The following is a 19,262-nucleotide window of genomic DNA, read 5'->3' on the forward strand; positions in this document are numbered from 1 at the left end:
AGTTCAATTCTGTGCACTTTTCAAACACAGGGTACATATTCACAGTAGAGAAGCATGACTTCATTAGCTTTTTTCCTGTGAAATGTGCTACTACTTCTGCTTTAATTATTCTAAAGTCACAAAGTCAAATTTTGTATGGGAAAGAATGTATGAGCACTGGGACCAGAGTTAACAAGGGAACTAGAGGATGAAGTTGCACAAATGTTTGTAAACCAAACATTTCTTTGTGCCTTTTGCTCCTCTCCTTTTCTCTTTAACTTGACTAAATGAAAAAAAACAACACCTGTGAAGTATTTTTTTCTCACTTACCTTGGCATGCTGGAAATGGAAAATGAGGGAGCCCAGAGTCATAACAACGAACTTGTTTAGCACAGGAAATGGCAATTTTTGTGCTTACTGTTGGTGGCAAGTTCAGCAAGGAGGCTGGATCTCCCTATGCCCCACTGTGGATGGGCCTCATTAGCAGGGCAGCTGACAGCCACCAGTCCTGTGAATGGGAATGCAGCCTTCCAAGCGAGTTACAGACAAGGCTACAAGGATGCCATCATATGCCAGAGAGTTCTGATAGCCTTTCTAAATATGTCAGATGAAAACTTTCCAAGCAAAACAATCCCTGTGTGGCACCTGGTTGAGGTAGAGCAACAAATTTGCTATTTCTGGCAACTATGGCTGCCCCAACGAGCTCTTGCCAAAACAGCCTGAGGGGAATCCACAGGTCTTAACATATAATCATTAAATTACAGAACCATGAAATGGCTTGGGTTGGAAGGGACCTTAAAGATCAACTAGGTAAATGTGTATGAAATAAAACAAATACTGTCAAGACAAAGATGCAGGTGAAGCCAACACAACCTTCAGCTATTATGACAATTAAAAAAAAAAAAAAGCTCATACCATCAGTCAATGCATATTTTTCACAGAATTACCCCTCTACTCCACAAAAGAATTAGATTCTCTGCTTCTGCTAATGACCCCTACAGTTCATAAATGCCAAATATGTTCATACACCAAGTGATTAACCTAATTTGATAACAAAATATATTAGCTCTGCTTACACACTTAGTCTTCTCTAAATATTCAGAGCCTGGTCTTTGCAGTCAGTGAGGATGCAGTAGAGAACAGAATCAGGCTGATTTGTTTTAAACCCTGGATGCAAGACTGCTTTTATTCCATGCAAGGGATGGATGTGCTTAGAGGTTTTTCAGAGCACACCAGCTTCGATCTAGCTATGATGAACTGTAATAAAAGAAGGGATTATTGAGATCATCATGATCAGGTTGTATCTGATGGCTTGAACATGTTCTCTTAATGAAGCAGGTTTTTTATACCGCTATAAAAATATACATATTCAGCACTCAAAGCAAACAAAAAAAACCCTATCCATTGCTGAACAAACAATGTAAAAACCTCAGGCCAGGTTCCTTTACAAGTGGAGTCTTTCTCTAAAACCAAAATTTTCCAAAGCACTTCTATCTTACTAGCAGCATTCTTTTTTTTTTTTTTTTTTTTTTTGGTTGAGCTTAATTTCAATGTGCAGTCCTTTATTAAATAAGTGATGTTTCATTGCTTATTCAGGGATGTAGAAATTAAGAGGTATTTAAGTTTGATGTGATGAATGAGGGCTACCTACAGCTGTGCACAGCTGAGCTGCCAGAGAGGAATTTAGGGCTCTGGAAGTTTCCCTAATGCAAGAAATCATTAGTGAAGAGACATTGTAGGTATCACTTGTGAAACATACTTCATTAGTGATTCCCACCACAATGAGTCTCCTGTCCTGCTTATGTTGGCAGCTCTGCATAGAGCACATGCACAGAGACAGGAATTCTAGTTCTATGGTTACTCTAGGATAAAAGGGAAGCATTTTTTGTCATGTTAGTTAATTTCTCTTAATAACATTTTTAGTTTTCACATACAAAGGTTTTTTCACATCTTTGTTTCCAGATGTGCTGTCTTTAGCATGATTTTAGCAAGCAGAATATTTGGCAGATCAGTTTCCCTGCAAGAGAGCTGCAATCTTAAGATGCTAATTAATCTCTCCTCACAAACTTGCCTCTGTCAGGAGCTGAGCCACAGTGGGCACAGAAAAGGTGAAGAATTTTGGTGGGTTTCCAAGTAAAGAATTGTGTTTGGCTGGCAAATACTACCTCCCTGCCTAAGCTTTGTGTGAACACAGTAAAAACAGCAGAACTAGAGGGATGCAGAGAACAAGTCTACAGAGCCACAAAATAAAGATGTTTTGGGGAAACTTTTTATACTATTTATTTTATTTTATTTTTCATACTATCTATATATTCTTCTCCTATATCCCATCAAAACAATTTCATTTGAATCTCTTCATTGTGGCTGGCATAATTAAGAGATAGCTGATTGCATCAGTTTTGGTCTGAGACACTGCCAAAAACTCAGAAAGTTTTCTTCTTCCAGGATCAAACTGCAGATTGTGCCAGGTGGGAATGACACTTTTGTATAGGCTCCCTTTGCTTATCAAGAAACCTAGCTTAAATCATGCATTAGAAGACAAACTAGAGAACACCAGAAGCACTCCTGTAGGGAGGCAGAATTAGGATGAGCCTGGAGAGGAGAGGCCCAGAGCCACAGAGGAGTATCTGATGCTGTCCCTCCTAGCAATGACCTGCAGTGCTAATTAAACAGTGCTGCTGGAGCACTGCAAAGGAGGCCCTTTAGTTCTGTTAATCAAAGCTCAGTAACTGCTCTCAAGGGAAAGGCAATTGTAGGAGAAATCCAGTAATTAGCCATAATAAAAGTTCCACTCATTAAAAAAAAGTGTCACTAGGACAAAAAATGCTGAGAGGATGAAAGTATGCTGTAATGGAAGGGAACTGAAGCAAGGGAAGAGGCAGGTACCCACTTTCTTGGATTTGCTGGTTGATGAGTGCTTGGTCATTTTCCAGTTCCCGCTCTGCTTTGATCTGTCCTCTCAGAATCTGCTGCTTTAAATCCTCAACATAGAGCTGCTGTCGTTGAATTTGTTTTCTGTGGAAAGCTTCCTGGTCTCTCAGTTTCTGCTTGTACTCTTCATGCACAGCATCTATTTCTCTGCTGTTAGAAATGTTGACAGTGAATTTAAACCAGAAACAAATATTATTTGTAATAAAACGAGTCATCTTCCTAAAGAAAGACAGACAACATTCAAGATGTTGTTTTGTTCAATAAAGGTGAATTATGACAAACTCATAGCTGTGTATATGCACATCACAGCAGGCTGCAACCCTGTAAGTATCATAAATGCCAGAAAACATGAAAGCTCTAACTAGTGAGGCAGGTAATTCCATTGCCAGAGAGATAATAGCAAAAAGAATTTTAAAAAATATTGTCACTTTAATTTTGCTGTAGTCTTCCATAAATGAAACTGGGGAGGGGGTTATTTTTAAGTTACAAAATTTTATAACCATTATGTAAGATATTTGTAATCTAAGTACTTCAAAGAAGTATTACTTTACAGAAATACCAACAATCTTTGTTCTCAGACCAAAAACTCCAACCTAGAAATATTTACAGGCATTGTCAGGATTACACCAAAGTCTCTGGCAGTGCCAGGGAAAGACCTTGATCACCCAGATCTCTGTTGGATGCAAGAACTATATCAGGTTACCGCTTCTATATTTGGAGCAGAATTGTGATCAGAAAAGTGACTAGCCTGTGAAAAGCTGCTTTACAGTCTTCTCCAAGATGTTTGGTTCCTGACTGTGTGCCAAAATTTTATACACAAAGAACAACAATCAAAATAGTATCTATTCTTACCATAATGCATTACAATATTCAAGATACCTTAGCCCTCTGAAAGGAATATGTATTCTACTTCTCCACATGCTATCATCAAGAAATTCTTAACATTAAAGTTAGATTATATCCAAAGGTGATCTATGATCTTTGCCTGCTAAGCACTGCATTATTATATATAACCTCAGAAAATTAAACCTCTGAGTCTTGAAAAAATGTTTTAATTAAATTTTACTAAGAAAGTAAATAATGTATTTATTATACTTCTAAATCAATCAAAGACACCAAAACTCTAAAGAGTCCCTGAAGGTCAAAACATCTCCAGAAATACAATTTCAAAGGGAATATTTGAAAATATCATGTAGTTTGTAAAATCACTACTGATACAAGGCCATCTGTATGAAAAGAGTGATTGACCTTTGCTACACAGGAATAATTTAACATCTCAATTTAGAACTGTAAGCATGTGTTCAAAGCAACCATTTCTACAGCAAAAACTTGATTTTGTGTGATAGTTTAGCAGACAGAACAGATGAAATAATTAAGCAGCCAAAATCTATAAATCCCCTGGAGTACCTTTACATGGTACACACATTTCACTTCATAAGGAGTAGTAGGAAAACCTCAGTACATAATAGCTTTAAGATTTTCAATAATTTACAATATTACTATGAATCTTGCTCACATGAGAAAAACAGAATTCTGTTGTTTTAATGTTTCTGTAAATGTAATGCTGAGAGTAACTGAAAGAGGATATCTTCTGTTCAGTTGTCTGTCATGGTGCAAACACAGTACAAACTTTCCTGCTGCCATCTGCTAAGTGGTTTGCGTCTATCTGTCACCCATTCAAACAAATTTTAAGGATATGCAGGTCCAAGATCTATTTGTCCTTGGCTAAACTACAAAGTTGCCAGTACCCTGTGATTTGTAATTTTTTCCTCATAGATAAACTTCAATTGATCCCCAGGAAATAGAAGTGGGATGCCTCATTTCTCATTCAAGCCGAAGTAGGTTTGAATTGACACTCCACTGCAGCACTGAAACACTCCTATGGCAATCACAGATCTCCAACTGTTCAGGTATTTGTAACACCACCAACCACTGGGGGACAAACCCAGAGGTTACAGCAAGACTGGTTCACCAAAGAAGAACCACTTTCCAAACGTAGTATTAAATCTGAAGTATCTAATTTAGAAAAAGCTCCCATGGTTTCAATGGTAACTCTCAGGGAGGCTTGCCCTAAATGCAGCTTTGAGGTTGTCTTCCATATTTTCTAATGGAGCAGCCATATAATCTGCAGGTTAAAGTACTGATTTGGGACAAAACACTTCTGATTTTGGAGCAGTTACATGACCTCTGTGCTTTCACATCCTGGGCCTGCAAGGTCTTCAGGATGAGGAGTGCCTCTGGGTGCCTATGCACTAAATCTAACAGCCTCTCTGCAGAGCCTGGTGACGAGACAGTCTTTGACCAGTTCTACTAACAGACACACAAAAGCTCTGATTTCTATGGTGGTATGAAAAATATCCATCTAAATTTGTCACTGGTCTCATATGACCTTGGGCAATTTGCTTACTCTGAGACACGTGCAGAAGAAGTAAAGTAGATTCATCCAAGAGAAGTGATGGGGATCCATCAGCATTATCAAACATCAGAAAGTCAAATATGAGAAGAGCTGATTTCTATTAATTTATCATTATTAGCATCATTCTGTATGAGACTGAGTAAATAACTCCCAGCAGGCTGAAAAGAAGCATGATACTACAACAGTAGATAAAATTCCTCTGGTAAAATGTCTCTCATTCTTCCCAACCATGACTTTCAGCTCTCAGCCAATCTTCCCTTAAAACTGATTTATCAGAGTTCAAACTGTTTACAAACTGAAACCCAGAATACTTAAGTAAATGAAACAACTCAGTGTTGCATTTCTATCCAAAGACCTAACAATGCTCACAGGGGTAGTTAGGTAACATCTGTTTACAGCTGTGAGAGGGTCACAAGGTTTTCCTATACTTTTGAACCTTGCTGAAGCCACCCCCCACCCCACATTAAAAAGGGTGAGAGAATAAGCGATACAAACAATGCACGTGGCTGTGTGTTCTCAGCAGCACTAGCATATTCCCTCACATGTGTAGTAATGGCTTTTTGCTGAACTAACACAAAACTGTGAGATCCTTTCCAACAGCTGTGTGTGTTTGCACACAGAGCAGAACACGAGGCAGGCCAAACTGCTGGTATTAATCACAGCTCCATATTATGACTACACCCCAGAAAGGCAGAGTACAGAGGAACAGCCACACTCCACTTTAAACCTTGGAAAAACTAACACAGCCCAGCAATCACTGCAGTATTCTTTCTGCTTTTGTTTAGGTGATGCAGCTAGTTGGCACAATTCTCCCTCTGTAAGGTTAAAGTCTCTGTAATAAAACACTGTTGTTCCAGGTATATATACAAATTGCAGTTCTGCTGTTATTTCAGTGTCTCTGCTTCATTTCCTAATTTTTAGTAGTACAAAATAAAAATCAGGCAAAGGAGTAAAGCCAGGTCTGAATACAGAGACTGAACATTAAACACCTTTTTATGCAGCTGCTTCTTACAGACAGTTTTCTGAAGTGGAACAGAAAGATAATGAAAATCCGTGCAGAGCCACTTACATAATACACAAATGCAAGAGGATGTTTTCCCTCTGGCTGTGAAATACTGATGGTGAGAGCAGAATGACTGGCTAGTTTGGGATACAGATCTGTCTCTCACAGAAACTGCTGAAACCAAGAACATGAAGTCAGAATGCTCCCTTTCTACCTTTGGACATGCCATGTCATATCCATGGTTTGTGGAAATAACATGATAAACTAAACTAAAAAATGACATGACAATGGCCCAGAAAGAAAATAACAGATTCACATGCACTTTATAGTTAAATCACCTAATAATTCAAATAACAATCAGTTTGTGTAATATATGTTTGAATGACTAAACCTAAAACAAGTATCAATCCAGTTAACATAGGAATTTAGCCAAATTTTGTAATAAGTAGGAGAGATCACTAATTTTTTCATCTAAAACATCTTAAATCAGATGTACTGTTAAATTTAGACATGAAACACTGAAACACAACATAAAGCAAAAAAGCACAGCATGCTGTTGCTCACATTCCTGCTTTTCCACATAAGCAACCTTCACTCAGTACAGTTCTAGCAGGAAATAAAATAACCTCAGGACAAACATGAGAGAAACAGCTTCATTTCTGTAGGTACCAAGGCATACATGAAGTCTTGGTTTCACAGCACCAGCATACTCTAGCATACAGCATATATAAAAAAGCAATTCTGCAGAGAATTTCATAAAAGCATGCAGATTTCTGGGTGTACCAAATGCAGCAAGCAGTGTCAACAGTTACCCCCTCCTCCAAGTAAACCATTAAAAGCTGCAAGTAGAATGACAACAAAAAGACATCAACCCTAAACTACAGATAATCACGAATTACTGAGAAAACATTCATATTATACCGATTCTGCCGGATTGCTTTTCCACCTCATTTTTCTCTCCAAAGTTTGCACGTTGCATGCTAAATGAACCATCTGTAAATCCACATTTTTTCCAGCCGGTTTTGTTGTCAGCTCTCTGGGATCCTATTGTGCAATTCTCCTCCCCTCTTCCCCAAACACTTCTGCTGCTGATGCAGAGGCTGGCGGCTGCTACAGCATAATGCAGCTTCCAGTAACTATGGCAGCAAAAGCTCTGTGGTGAGGCTGAATACCTGCTGCAACAAAATCCTAAGGCTCAAATAGAGAAACTACAGTGAAAAATAATTACTTTTGGTAAAAGCTGAAATTTGCCAGTTTTCCCAAAGAAAACATCAGTCAAGTTAGCATCCCCATCTTTTCAATTGCCTACTGTTCAAGTCCTATTTGTCTTTTACAAATTATTTTTCCTGAGGGAAATGGAGTTAAAAATAAAGCAGAAAAAAAGATGCTGCCGAGGCATTTTGTGCCCTTGCAAATCCCACACTGAGAGCAGTCACAAGTTAGTTACAAGCCTATCCACTATATACACATCTACATAACTCCCCCCACCTTCTCCAGCTCTATCCTCCCTCTCTTCCTGTGTCCAATCCGGGGCCCTTCCCACAGGGGCTCAGACAGCAGCAGGCACCAGGATCTACATCTGCTTCTGCCTAGCAAGGGGCCCAAACTCTCCCTCCTCTTCCCTAAAGCAAAGGAAACAGCAAGGAACGAGATACAAAGACCTTGCATTGTCACCTCATTCGGCCTCCCCAAGGAATGCTGCTCACAGAATTCAAAGCAAAATTAGGGAATGGTGGGCAGGAGGTGGGAGCCAGAAATCAGTCAAAATGGCCAGCAGAGCCAGAAACCTTTAGAAATAAGGGATCTTTGGAAATGTACACCCATAGCAATCCCCTTCATGGAAGTTACCATCAAGTAAAGCATCACTTAGATTAACTGGTTTGCTTACAGAAAAAGCACACTGTTCTGTTCTATGTGGATTTTTTTAGCCTTTCTAAGCAAAGCCTCTTTTTCTTTGCCAAAGCCCCCAAAATAACAGTAAGGCAATGACTTATTTAAGGCACCCATTTAAATACATCTCTAAAACAGACTTCTTTTTGGCCAAGAGTCACAGGCACAAGAAACAGCCACAGTCTCCAATAAAGGTCAATGCTACCTCCTTAAATTCCAGTTCAGCCAACACAGATTTTCCCTTCACCATATCAGTTATATATAGAATTAGTTGCCCTGCTAATCCATTATACACAATTCTGCTGTAAATTGCAGAGTTGCTGTAACTGACACAGTGCAATCCTCTTTGAAACAGAATATTTGAGGTATCTTTTAAGAGATGCAGAAGTTTTCTTTAACTTTTTTTTTTTATTTTATTTTTATTTTGAATGACTATTTTGAAATTCTCAGATGAAAGCTGTTAGTGAGAACTCAGAATATTTTACAGATATTAGTTGGACAAGTTAACTATACCACATTAGGACAATAAATATGTTGGTTATGCTGTACTGAATTCCCTCGCCCCTCCAGTGTAACAGTGTTGGTATTTTCAAGGAAAGGGAGTTTAAGCATGTTCCAAGCAGCTAAATAATTCAGTGTACTATACCATTGAACTCTAACGGAAAAAACTCCTGTGGGTTTGTTGTTTTTTTTTTTAAACCAGCAAGACAATAAAATCAGAGTTTTTATATATATATAGTATGGTAGTAAGGTAATGGCAGGAGAACTACATTTGTTATCTACTTATTTGTAGTGATGCTGTAATATGATGACTGATGCCATTCACAAGCCTTCTGTGTGTTTGCTGGCTGACAGCAAACATCAGAAATTTGCAGTGCTGGGGCTCTGATGAGTAGGGTATGTGCAAGCAACCAAGTAAGAGTATAATGACTCACAATGCCTAAAGTTTTAGTATTTGTGTGCAGTGGTAGAAAACAGGGTTTTTGTCTCATTTCTCAAAATATTTTAATGTACAATTAAAGGTTGAATTGGTAATTCAATCCATAAAAGGCAGATGAGAAAAATGTCATCATACCGACAGCATGGAAGATAAGACTCATATCATTAATAATCATTACCATAATACATACATTGATATGATCTGAAATAAAGAATCCAGAAAAAAGCAAACCACCATCAGTTCCTGAAGAAAAAGGTATTTAAACCCTCGGAAACTTAACAATTTCTGAATTATTTCTGTTTGCAGATGCTGTGCTTCTTCACACGAATGAACCACATTCTATGCTAGGAATTAATTTTTTTAATAGACTTTTCCCTGAAGCGATTTTATTCTCACCAGAAGAGAGCCCAATTTATCCAAGCAATTTTCAAAATACTAATGAGTATTCCCAGTACCTACTCTTGGCACAAAATCTAATACATTTAGGATCTTATGTGCTGGTAATTGGTGGCAACTTCAGAGTAAGCCTCATTGTAGTTATGGCTTTTAAATGCATGCTACACATGCAACAAAGATGCAAACCATTTGCACAAGATCTCATATGAAGAAAGAACATGGTTGCAGAGCATTGCCTATAACTCAGTTTCATGTACTGATTCTTGCTCCATATGACCAAATAATTTGAATTAAAGCTTAAAGTGTTAGCTTCCATCTCTTCTGGAGGAAATCGGTGCAGCACAGGAGAAAGGCAAAGCTAAAGGTGTCAAAAATTTCAGCATGATTTAGACACATTAATATTCTTACCTTGGTTCAAGAGAACATTTGTTTTCTTCACAGTTTCTACATTTTTGACTGCAGAAATAAAAATAGGAAATCCTAAATATTTGGGAAAAAAGGCAAGAAAATGAAACTAAAGGCTATTGCACACAATGTTATTGCAATTTTCAGTAGAGGAAGATGCAGATTTCTAGCTGGGAGAGCACCAAGAATTTTCAAGTGAGAGGGGGCCAGAGAACAAGACACACAGTTTTCCCTGCTCTTTTAGTTTCCTCTACACATTTCTTTCTGACAGAGACAAGATCCTGCATTAGGGTGGACTTTCTACTGGTGATCAAATAAAACACTCCCTGTAGTCCACTTAGTTCTGTATTATGGTTTGCAAAGTATCTCACACACACCTTTTAGTACCTGATACTGACTTTTCTTCATGAGACACCACATACATAATTTTATTCTTATAATATAGACCTCAGGCTAGATGTCTCAACCATAACTCCCTTCATGAGCAAAACTACTTGTCTGTACAGAAATACAGGCTCACAGGTTACTGCAAAGCAAGGATGAGTGGATCAATTCAGTTTACCTATGCCAAATAACTAATCAAAAGGATAAAAGGACCACTGGATTACTTAAGGTGAAAACCAGCTATTATTAGACATAGTTTACAGATCATTCCTGAAAAGGACATTGATAAACCCAAACAAATGCAATACCATTACATTTTTCATTTTTACTGAAGTAAACATCTGAAATCCTCTAGGTAAGTACGAGGGTAATTTTAAGCAAAATAATATGCTTGTAAAATCCTGTCCAAGTGATTAAAAATTGCTTAACACAAACAAACCTTCTATCTGAACATGGTCTGGAAAAAAAATCAATCAGAAATGTTCTGCAGTTTTGTCAGGTTAAAAAGGGGAAAACTAAGTGCAAATTTGTGATAAGCTGTTCATAATGCTTCTGGACTTCTTCAGGTTTTTCTAGGTTCATCAAAAAACTTGTAACAAGAGCTTCACAACTAGTGTTTTTAGCAACACAAAGAACACCTTGGTGTGTACTTTTGAAGGTCATTATACAAACCCTTATTTTTAAAATAATTTCTATTTTTTCCTAAGAAACAATAGCAATAATGTGTAAAATAATGTTCTGCAGTACAGAAATAAAATTAAGCAATTTTTGGTATAGGCAGGTATATATAGGTATGACTGCAGCAAATGAAAAGCAAATGCAGAGATTAGGTACCTTAAAGAGAACTTATAAAACCACACTATCCAACATAGAAAGCAAGTAATTTGATTAGAAGCATGAAGGATATTTAAACAAAGATAACATTTTATGGTCACAAAATGAGATTAAATACTTCCTCTAGAAAGAAATAAAAGATTCCCAGTGTGTTGCCACACCAAAACCACTCTAGGAAGAAGCAGAACCATCAGCAGATATGAATGAGATGATGGCTGTTTCTTGCCTTTAATAGGTTAATTGAATGTGCCAGGCTAAGAGGAATTAAAAAAGAAAAAGAATCCAATTACATTTAATTCTGTAATATTTTATTTTTAATGTTATGAACTGAAACACAGAACATCATTCATTTTCCTGAAACTTATTAATCACTATCTTCATCACATCAATCCTTTCCATTTCATAAAGTCTCTGCTATAAAACCATACACTAAACACTGAGCATGAGCAGCTCTTCAACACTCTGAAAGCAGTACATGCCTTATTTACTGCTCAGTTAAAAAAACCCAAAGAATTACATTGGCTTTCTGAGATGAAGGGATAAATGAGGACTTGAACTAAAGGAAATTTATGAACAAACCTGATTTCCACAACAAATTAGCAGCGAAAATCAATTGGAAAGAATTACCTTGGCTAAATCATATCCTGAAAAGGCTATTCTGTGCATTGAAGAAATAATATTGTAAAAATTACAAATTAGCTGTAAAGCAGATGTCTAAGTGAACTGAATTAAGGCTGACAGTCTCATCTGAGGCATTTTCTTAACTGAGCACCAATAAATGATTTTGCAGGATTGTTGCTTGTTATCTTAATGTATTAGTTGGCTGGCCAATGAATTTTCTCTGACATTTTTCATTGACTATTTAAAAATGTAATGGGACTTACTCTGTATACAGCTTTCTTTTGTCTCTTATTTCAGACATCATCCAACAAGAGAAATTGTTCATTTGCTTTTTTCTTAGTTTTAAACTTACTTGTAGAGAGAAGAAAGGATATAGTGTGGAGAATTGATGCAACTTCCATCCAAATTGAGCCAGTCCAAAGCCCCACAATCCAGAGTAGGTGGGGTTTCATTAATCTACAGAAAGCACACAATATAGGACAGGAATTTAAAAAAATCACAGCAACCCAGGAACTTCCAAGGTATCATTAGTGCTGCCACTGTTAACTATTGGGTGCAAGGCTGCATAATACCTCCCATGTGAATTTATAATCTCCCACTTCTGCTTAGGCTTCCATTATTAGCAAAATTGCTAACTATTTGTTACTGAGTACATCTCTTTTTGCAGCTCTGTTTGAATGTACTGCATGTTTCGTTAATCAAGAAATTAAGAATGAAAACAAACAGAAGTTAAGCCCCTTATCTCAAAGTGAGTACAAAAGGATGGAAGAGTGGAAAGTATAAAACATTAATAAATGAAAATCCATTTTAAAAGGTAGACTCTTGCCAATATCAGTTGATAATATCATTAACTCCTGAATGAGAAAACTTATATTTTTTTAAGTTAGATTTTTAGTTATATTTGTCAGTCATTTTAAGAATTACCTCATTTCTTAAACATTATCGAACTAGCCAACCAAATATCTTACAGTAATTAGTTCCTTAACATACCAAGAAATATTTTGTCTAATTCTGACGTATGTAACAATTAACTGCTTTCAGAGTCAATAACACTTAAGTATTAATCCCATAAATTTTCCATTTCTTCTAGTATACTTCATTCAAGACAGTAAAATGCCAGAGAAGGAAGATAACTCAGAAAATTATCAAATGTGGAAAGATTCTTGACTGGTCTTTTCACTGCAGCATTCTGCCTTTTTGTTTCAATCCTACTGTAGTCATGACTAGAAATAGGAAACACTAAATTATTCAAGGGATCTGCATCATCTTTTGCTAAGCACATCTGAAGGAAGTGCTAGTGTCCTCCCACAAAAGGTTTAGTGTCATTACAGACCATTAGATGGAGGAAATGAAGCAAGTGAATGTGATGATGAGATGAAATATTATCTTTATCAGGCTGGCTTTTAAGAAGAAAAAAAAATTAGGAAAAAAAAAAGAAAAAAACTAGGTGAGAAAAAGAGTTTTAAAACTTACTGATCTTCTTAGTCTTAAGATAGCAGCTTCTGCTGGGTGGTTGAATCTAAACTTATGAGATTTGCCAAGGACAATAAGGGCACCTGTGAAAACAAAATAGGCATTTGCAGAGACATAATTAATCAAATTGCTATAGAATTAGTAGGTTAGAAAAAAATCTGAACAACATCTTTCTGTAAATCACAGAACAGAGAACTATTTTTAAAACTTGCCACTATGGAATGGCAATTGTCTACCTGTAATGACAGCATCCAAGCAAACTAATCTTGGACATCTCTGCAGACTAAACATAACTGTAAATTCTACATTCATATTAAAGGCCAACATGACTTCATGCCACAAACAACCCACTGAAAACTTGTTTTCACACTGTATTGTTAAGAATCTAGGTCACTACAAGTTCCCAGAAGCTGGACTGTTACTGTAAAGAACTTAAAAATATGGAAGCCAAATCCATTTAATCTGAATTAATTAATCATAGCTTGTGACTTAGTGGCTACCAGTTTCCACCAAAATACACTGTGAAAAAGCTGAAGGTTGTTTCAACCATATTATATAATTGTCAAAAAACCCTTTCAGTGGCCAGCTGGCTTAGAGCCAGTCTCCACTACTTTCCACAACAGTGTCTCTAACTATGTCTTCCCTTTTCAGAAACCTACAGGCTACTGTTGCCTAAAGGAGGCAGAATATTGCCACCAACATTTTAATTTTACTCCTGTGGGGTTCTTAACTTATTTGCCCCAGCTTGAACCATAGATCAAACCTTGTGGAGCTGGCAGCAAACTGAGAGATGGCTTTCGTAGACCTGCCCAAGTTCCATAAATTCTAGACGTAAAGTGCAGTGATAAGGTGACCATAACACAGCATTCACCCAGAGAAAGAACAAACCTGACCTTGTGACAGGCGACAGGACCCAGACACTTCACTTCCATTGACGGAGCAACGCGCCCCCGGCACCGGCCGCAGTGTCACCACCCCACTGTGGTTCTCTATCAAACAGTGATTCCTCTCAATCCACTGTCCCTGCAAAACTACAATGTAGAGATTCATCTCACCTGCTGAAAGTGTTGGGTCTGCCCTCAGTATGGAGTACCACAAACTGTTTGACACTCTGCATGCTTCATACCCCAGAGAACCATGCCATGTGTAAAACAAGGAGATTAAATACTGCTAGTAAATACTTAATCACAGAAAAAACTTACTATTAAAACTCACTACTGAAAATATTGAGATTGTTTCTTTATTTCTGGTACTGGAAAACTATATATCACTTTCTGATTTGTGAGCTGATGTGCATATTCTTCTATTATGTTGAATTTTCCTAATTAATAATGGCACTTGTTGTTTATAATTCACTAATCTACTGGCAGAAAATAATCAAACATAACCAAGCTTAGCAGAACTTAACCAAAGCTGAGATTCCACAAATTTTCCAATTTCAGTATAAAGTTTCAATTCTCTATCATAATATCTAGCTCCTGAAATGGACTGCTAAAATTAAAAGCAGAAACAAAATTAAATAAGATATATTCTGAATAATTTGGACTTTATATCTAAAATATTCTGAACAAGTAGAGTTGAAAAGCATTTTCAATATCTTGTGATTACTTGTGCCACTAGTTTAGGATAGAATGTCTGAGAATTTGGATGTAAGATATTTTTAATCTCTAGTGTAGCATTTTACAAGTGGGGAGAAAATTCTGAAGAGATCTCAATTAGGTCAAGTTCACTGGCTTTTTGGCCTCTTAAATAAAAAATAATCATATATTTTAGCAAACATTAATAATTAATCTCTTCTACTTACCTTCTTGAAGCTGACAAATAGAAACACTACCAAGCTATTACACATGACAAATGTAAACCCCTTTGTCTGACCTGAGCATACAACAAAGTAAGTTATAATATCATTCTCTTACCAATGTCTTGATCTTGGTCTGAGTCACTTCTTCCAATTTTGGTTGTTCCTTCCTAAAACAAGAAAAGAACTAATTTAAAACTTGGTTACAGAAAAAAGACTGTATTTACTACTTTAAAAAGTTTTGGTGCATCATTTTAGCAAACTCTTAAATTACTTCTGAATGACTGAATTGTTTGAAGTAAGAGCTGTGTACTTGTAATGTTTCAGCCCACTGTTCACCTTAGCATTGCAATTACTCTTCATCCTGCAGCTATATCAGCTTCTACAACTCCAGCAGATAAAGTAAACCCTCAGTGGATGATTCTGGACTGTGCTCATTATTTTGAATACAAACATGCATCCTGATGCTTTGAGACTTGATGTTTGCAGAAATGAGATAATTATTTTAATAAATATCCATGCAGAAAGAAAGAAGCTGCAAAATAATGATTCAATTAACCAGGCATTTCAAATTTAAAAGTAACAGAATTCCTAATTTGTAAGGGCACTTTGTCATAGATTATGAACTCTTCAATCTAACTACTAAAGAAGAACTTTTTTTCTGAAACTTAAATGACATCTATGAAAATTCTTCGTGGTGCTTATGGTATATGGGCAAGTTCCCATACCTGAAGATTCAGTAACTTCAAAGAAAAGAACCTCCTAGGAACAAAAGTCTCCAGAAGAAGAAGACTTGAACAGTATTATAGGTCAGTGATGGAAGTGAGGTTGCCTTCAAATACCAATAAAAAAGAGTAATTTAAACAATATCATAAGAAAAAAAAAGTCTCCCAAAAAAGGTAATTAATTTACCATTTGTCTATTATTTTCCATTACCAGTTCTATGCTTTTTCGTAGGAAAACAAAGGAAGATAATTTCCCAGTTCTAAAGAGACATTTTAATTGGTTATGGTAAAGTGATTGGTAAATGCACTCTAAAATTACTTTAGTGACAAGCCTTCCAGTTATATTAAAATTAATTATGGGCAGTAAACAATGTGATTTTGTATTCAAATTAGAACAAATGCCATATGCTCTCTACTCCAAGTATATTGTAAAGCCTAGATTTAAAGATCAAGCAAGAAGTAATAATTGAAAGCCTGAAGACTGGGAAAACAGAAGCTGTGCACTATTTCAAGGTGCCCCAGTTCTGGGTAACTATGGGTAAATCACAGCGGGTTTGTGCACTGGGCACAAAGGGAATGGTTATCACAAAGCTCCTCACAGAGCTCAGCTGTCTGAACCAACTAACAGATCCCTCAGGCATGAGCCCTGCTGAGACTTTGTTTGCTGGAGAGGCTGAAGGCTGGATTGTGCCTCTGCTTTGAAGCAATTACCAAGATACATTTCAGTTTAATGTTCAGCAGACGCAGCTGCAAAATATCCACCTGGGCTGGCTGGAACTTCTAGAAAACGTATGGTCCATATGGCCTTTGACTTGTGTCACTCAATCAAGTGAATTACACAGACAGAAGTAAATCAACTCCTAGAAGTTCTCTTTATCAATTATCTTCTTCTTTGGCAATGAAATAGTTATTGTAATTCCAAACGAAACTTTCCAAGTTGCTGAACTAACTCTCTGATAATACAATTTAATTTAGGAAAATGTATTACAGTAGTATTGGCTCAGGAAATTCACAACAGCATACCAGTCAGTGAACTGATTTTGGGTAAGTTTAAATCCAACTAAAAATTGCAGGTGAGACCAAGGGTACAGGTATGATGCAAGCAAACCAACCCAACTTGAGAAAACAAAACAAAAATAACCATATCCGAGGACCATGCTGTTCTCATTTTTAAAATGCTATTATTAAGCTTATAATTGTAACATTTATACTTTCCTAATTTAATATTGTGTATTCCACCTGAAAAAGGGAAAGACGTTTCAGATGAAACAACTGCACAACCTGACCTGAGCACACCACAGCTCATCTTCACATTCATGGAAGTGTTTTTACATTGTTACAACCTCTTCTGGCCTTGTCTCCTGACTAGGGGTAGAATTCCTAAGGTACATTACAGAACCATAAAGAGTAAGATTGCTTTGTCCCTTCACTTCTGAAAGTACTCCAGCTTTCAAAAAGGGTTATGAAGTGCACCTTTTACTGAAACAACAAACAAATTGCATATTTTTAAGCTATGTAAAAAAGATCAGCTAAATCACAGGAAAATGTACATCTTTTATTAATGAAAGCCAGAAAACTAAGCATAGGCAGAGCATTGATTAGTGCAATTAATGCTATGAAATATCAGGGGAGTAAAAGAGTAACACAATATTTATTTTGCATGATCTGAAAATCGCTGCTGCGACCTCTCTCTAGAAGTACAATGTAAAGAGCTGTTAGATGGTGAAGCCCTGATTTGTAAGGAACCACTAATGTTTTACCTTCTTGCTGTTCAGATGAAGGTAACAGACACCAGAGACTAAAAGATGTAAAGCACAAAGAAAAGAAAAGGCAGCATCTAGAAGCAAAGAAAGAAGGGACAAAGATGTTAGTGTGACAGTCATGAATGACTTCAGAAGGTGACCCTTCAAACCAGGTTATGCCATTAAAATGAATATATTTAAATTAGGTGTTGTCTAAATTAGTATGGGAAGGTATTTGCTCTTATCCCAATGGCACATAACAGAAAACATTTAAGTAGTAGCAGTTGCTTTCAATAAATATTCATTGTTAATGTAGGGTTGAGTAGTTGAAGTTGCATGTTGATCAGCACTGGACATAAATACTTGGTCCCTAATAATTACCTGGTACAATTTCTTTGTGTTGGCATGAGAAAAATTAGTTAAGTTCCTCTTTCAACATGGTAGAAGAACAGTAGGATTTCTGTTTTAACTATTCATTGTCATTTTTAAGAGGAAAAAATCCTGTATCCTTAAACTATCAATTACCACAAAATCTAGATAAAGATTTTTTTTATAGTAGACAGATACATGATTTTCCAATCGTATTTAACATATGTTTTGGCAATGAGTGCACCTCTGTAGAAGCACCCATCCAACATTCCTTTCACATTAAGCAGCATTAATATTTCAGGAATTTCTATTCATTTAATCAACATTAAAAATGTTGAAGTCTGGCCTAGCACTTGTGTCAGACACGCAAACATATGCGGGGAATGGCCATACCAAAAACCAGAAAACCCCTAAAACTGTCTGACCCAGCCGTGCACATCATATGCCATAATGTGCATAATATACACACAATGTTATAAAAGTTTCTTGGTGAAAACCTTGCCCTAAATTGGCAGCTATACAGTGAAACAGTATTTATGAGGCCAGGATTTTTACATGATCTTCACAAATAGCCACTGAAGCAGTACCACAAGTAATTAATCTTCATGCTACATACCTGGTGTCTACGTGGCAGATCTCTCGTAGGGTTAAAAGCAACGTATTCAAGTCATTGCCAAAGTGAGCTTTTGTTTCTTAAACCTTACTTTTATCTATACATATACAAATATCCTGGTCTTAAGTGCGCAAATACATGATAAAATTTGGACCAGTGTGTCTGGAATACTTTAAGAACCATTCTTTATGTTTCCACATATATGAACACATAACTGCCCTCATGCTTTGTGGACTAATTTAAATATTTTGCTTTGCTTGTAATACAATATCAAATACTTTGCATACACGCATTCACAAGAGGTCAAATTATATTCATATATGATTTTTTCTACTTCTCAGTTTCCAATTATTTTCTGCTTTCCTCTCCGATTATGTCTTGTGATCTGCAACCTTCATGTTTTGATAACGTGGTTGTAACGTCACCCTAACCACCCTCCATTTCCAAAGAAAACAAATATTTTTAAATTAAAAGGTAAAATAAGACAAGTGACCATATCTCACCCTGAGATGGTATAGCACCACTCCTGTGCTGAGGATATCATCATCCATGGCCATTAGATGAGGTAAATTAGAATCTATTGTTACTCCAGCTTTTTCTTTGTTGATGTCCACACTGTATTCTTCCATGATGGCTTTCCTGTCTGTCCACTTACTTGTCCAGTCTTTGGTCAATTGCTCAATCTTAAAAAATAGGAGAGAGAAATATTTCATTTACTAAGCAGGCTAATTTTTCTTTTTGAT

The 19,262-nt window shown here is 36.6% G+C and overlaps 1 protein-coding gene across 1 annotated transcript in view; it reads right to left on the bottom strand.

Moving 5' to 3' along the window:
• The window catches only part of STARD9 (StAR related lipid transfer domain containing 9), a 92,746-nt gene that overhangs the window by 22,655 nt on the left and 50,829 nt on the right, over window positions 1-19,262 (bottom strand). Inside the window, exons 16-22 of the mRNA XM_083863539.1 lie at window positions 19,023-19,202; window positions 15,189-15,240; window positions 14,166-14,303; window positions 13,273-13,355; window positions 12,152-12,255; window positions 9,964-10,011; window positions 2,870-3,060 (exon numbers count right to left, since the gene is read on the bottom strand). Of these exons, the coding sequence (XP_083719665.1) occupies window positions 2,870-3,060; window positions 9,964-10,011; window positions 12,152-12,255; window positions 13,273-13,355; window positions 14,166-14,303; window positions 15,189-15,240; window positions 19,023-19,202 (796 nt within the window). The remainder of the gene's footprint in view (window positions 1-2,869; window positions 3,061-9,963; window positions 10,012-12,151; window positions 12,256-13,272; window positions 13,356-14,165; window positions 14,304-15,188; window positions 15,241-19,022; window positions 19,203-19,262) is intronic.

Source organism: Zosterops lateralis (assembly GCF_965231275.1).
Source record: "Zosterops lateralis genome assembly, chromosome: 6".
Taxonomy (NCBI): Eukaryota; Metazoa; Chordata; class Aves; order Passeriformes; family Zosteropidae; genus Zosterops; species Zosterops lateralis.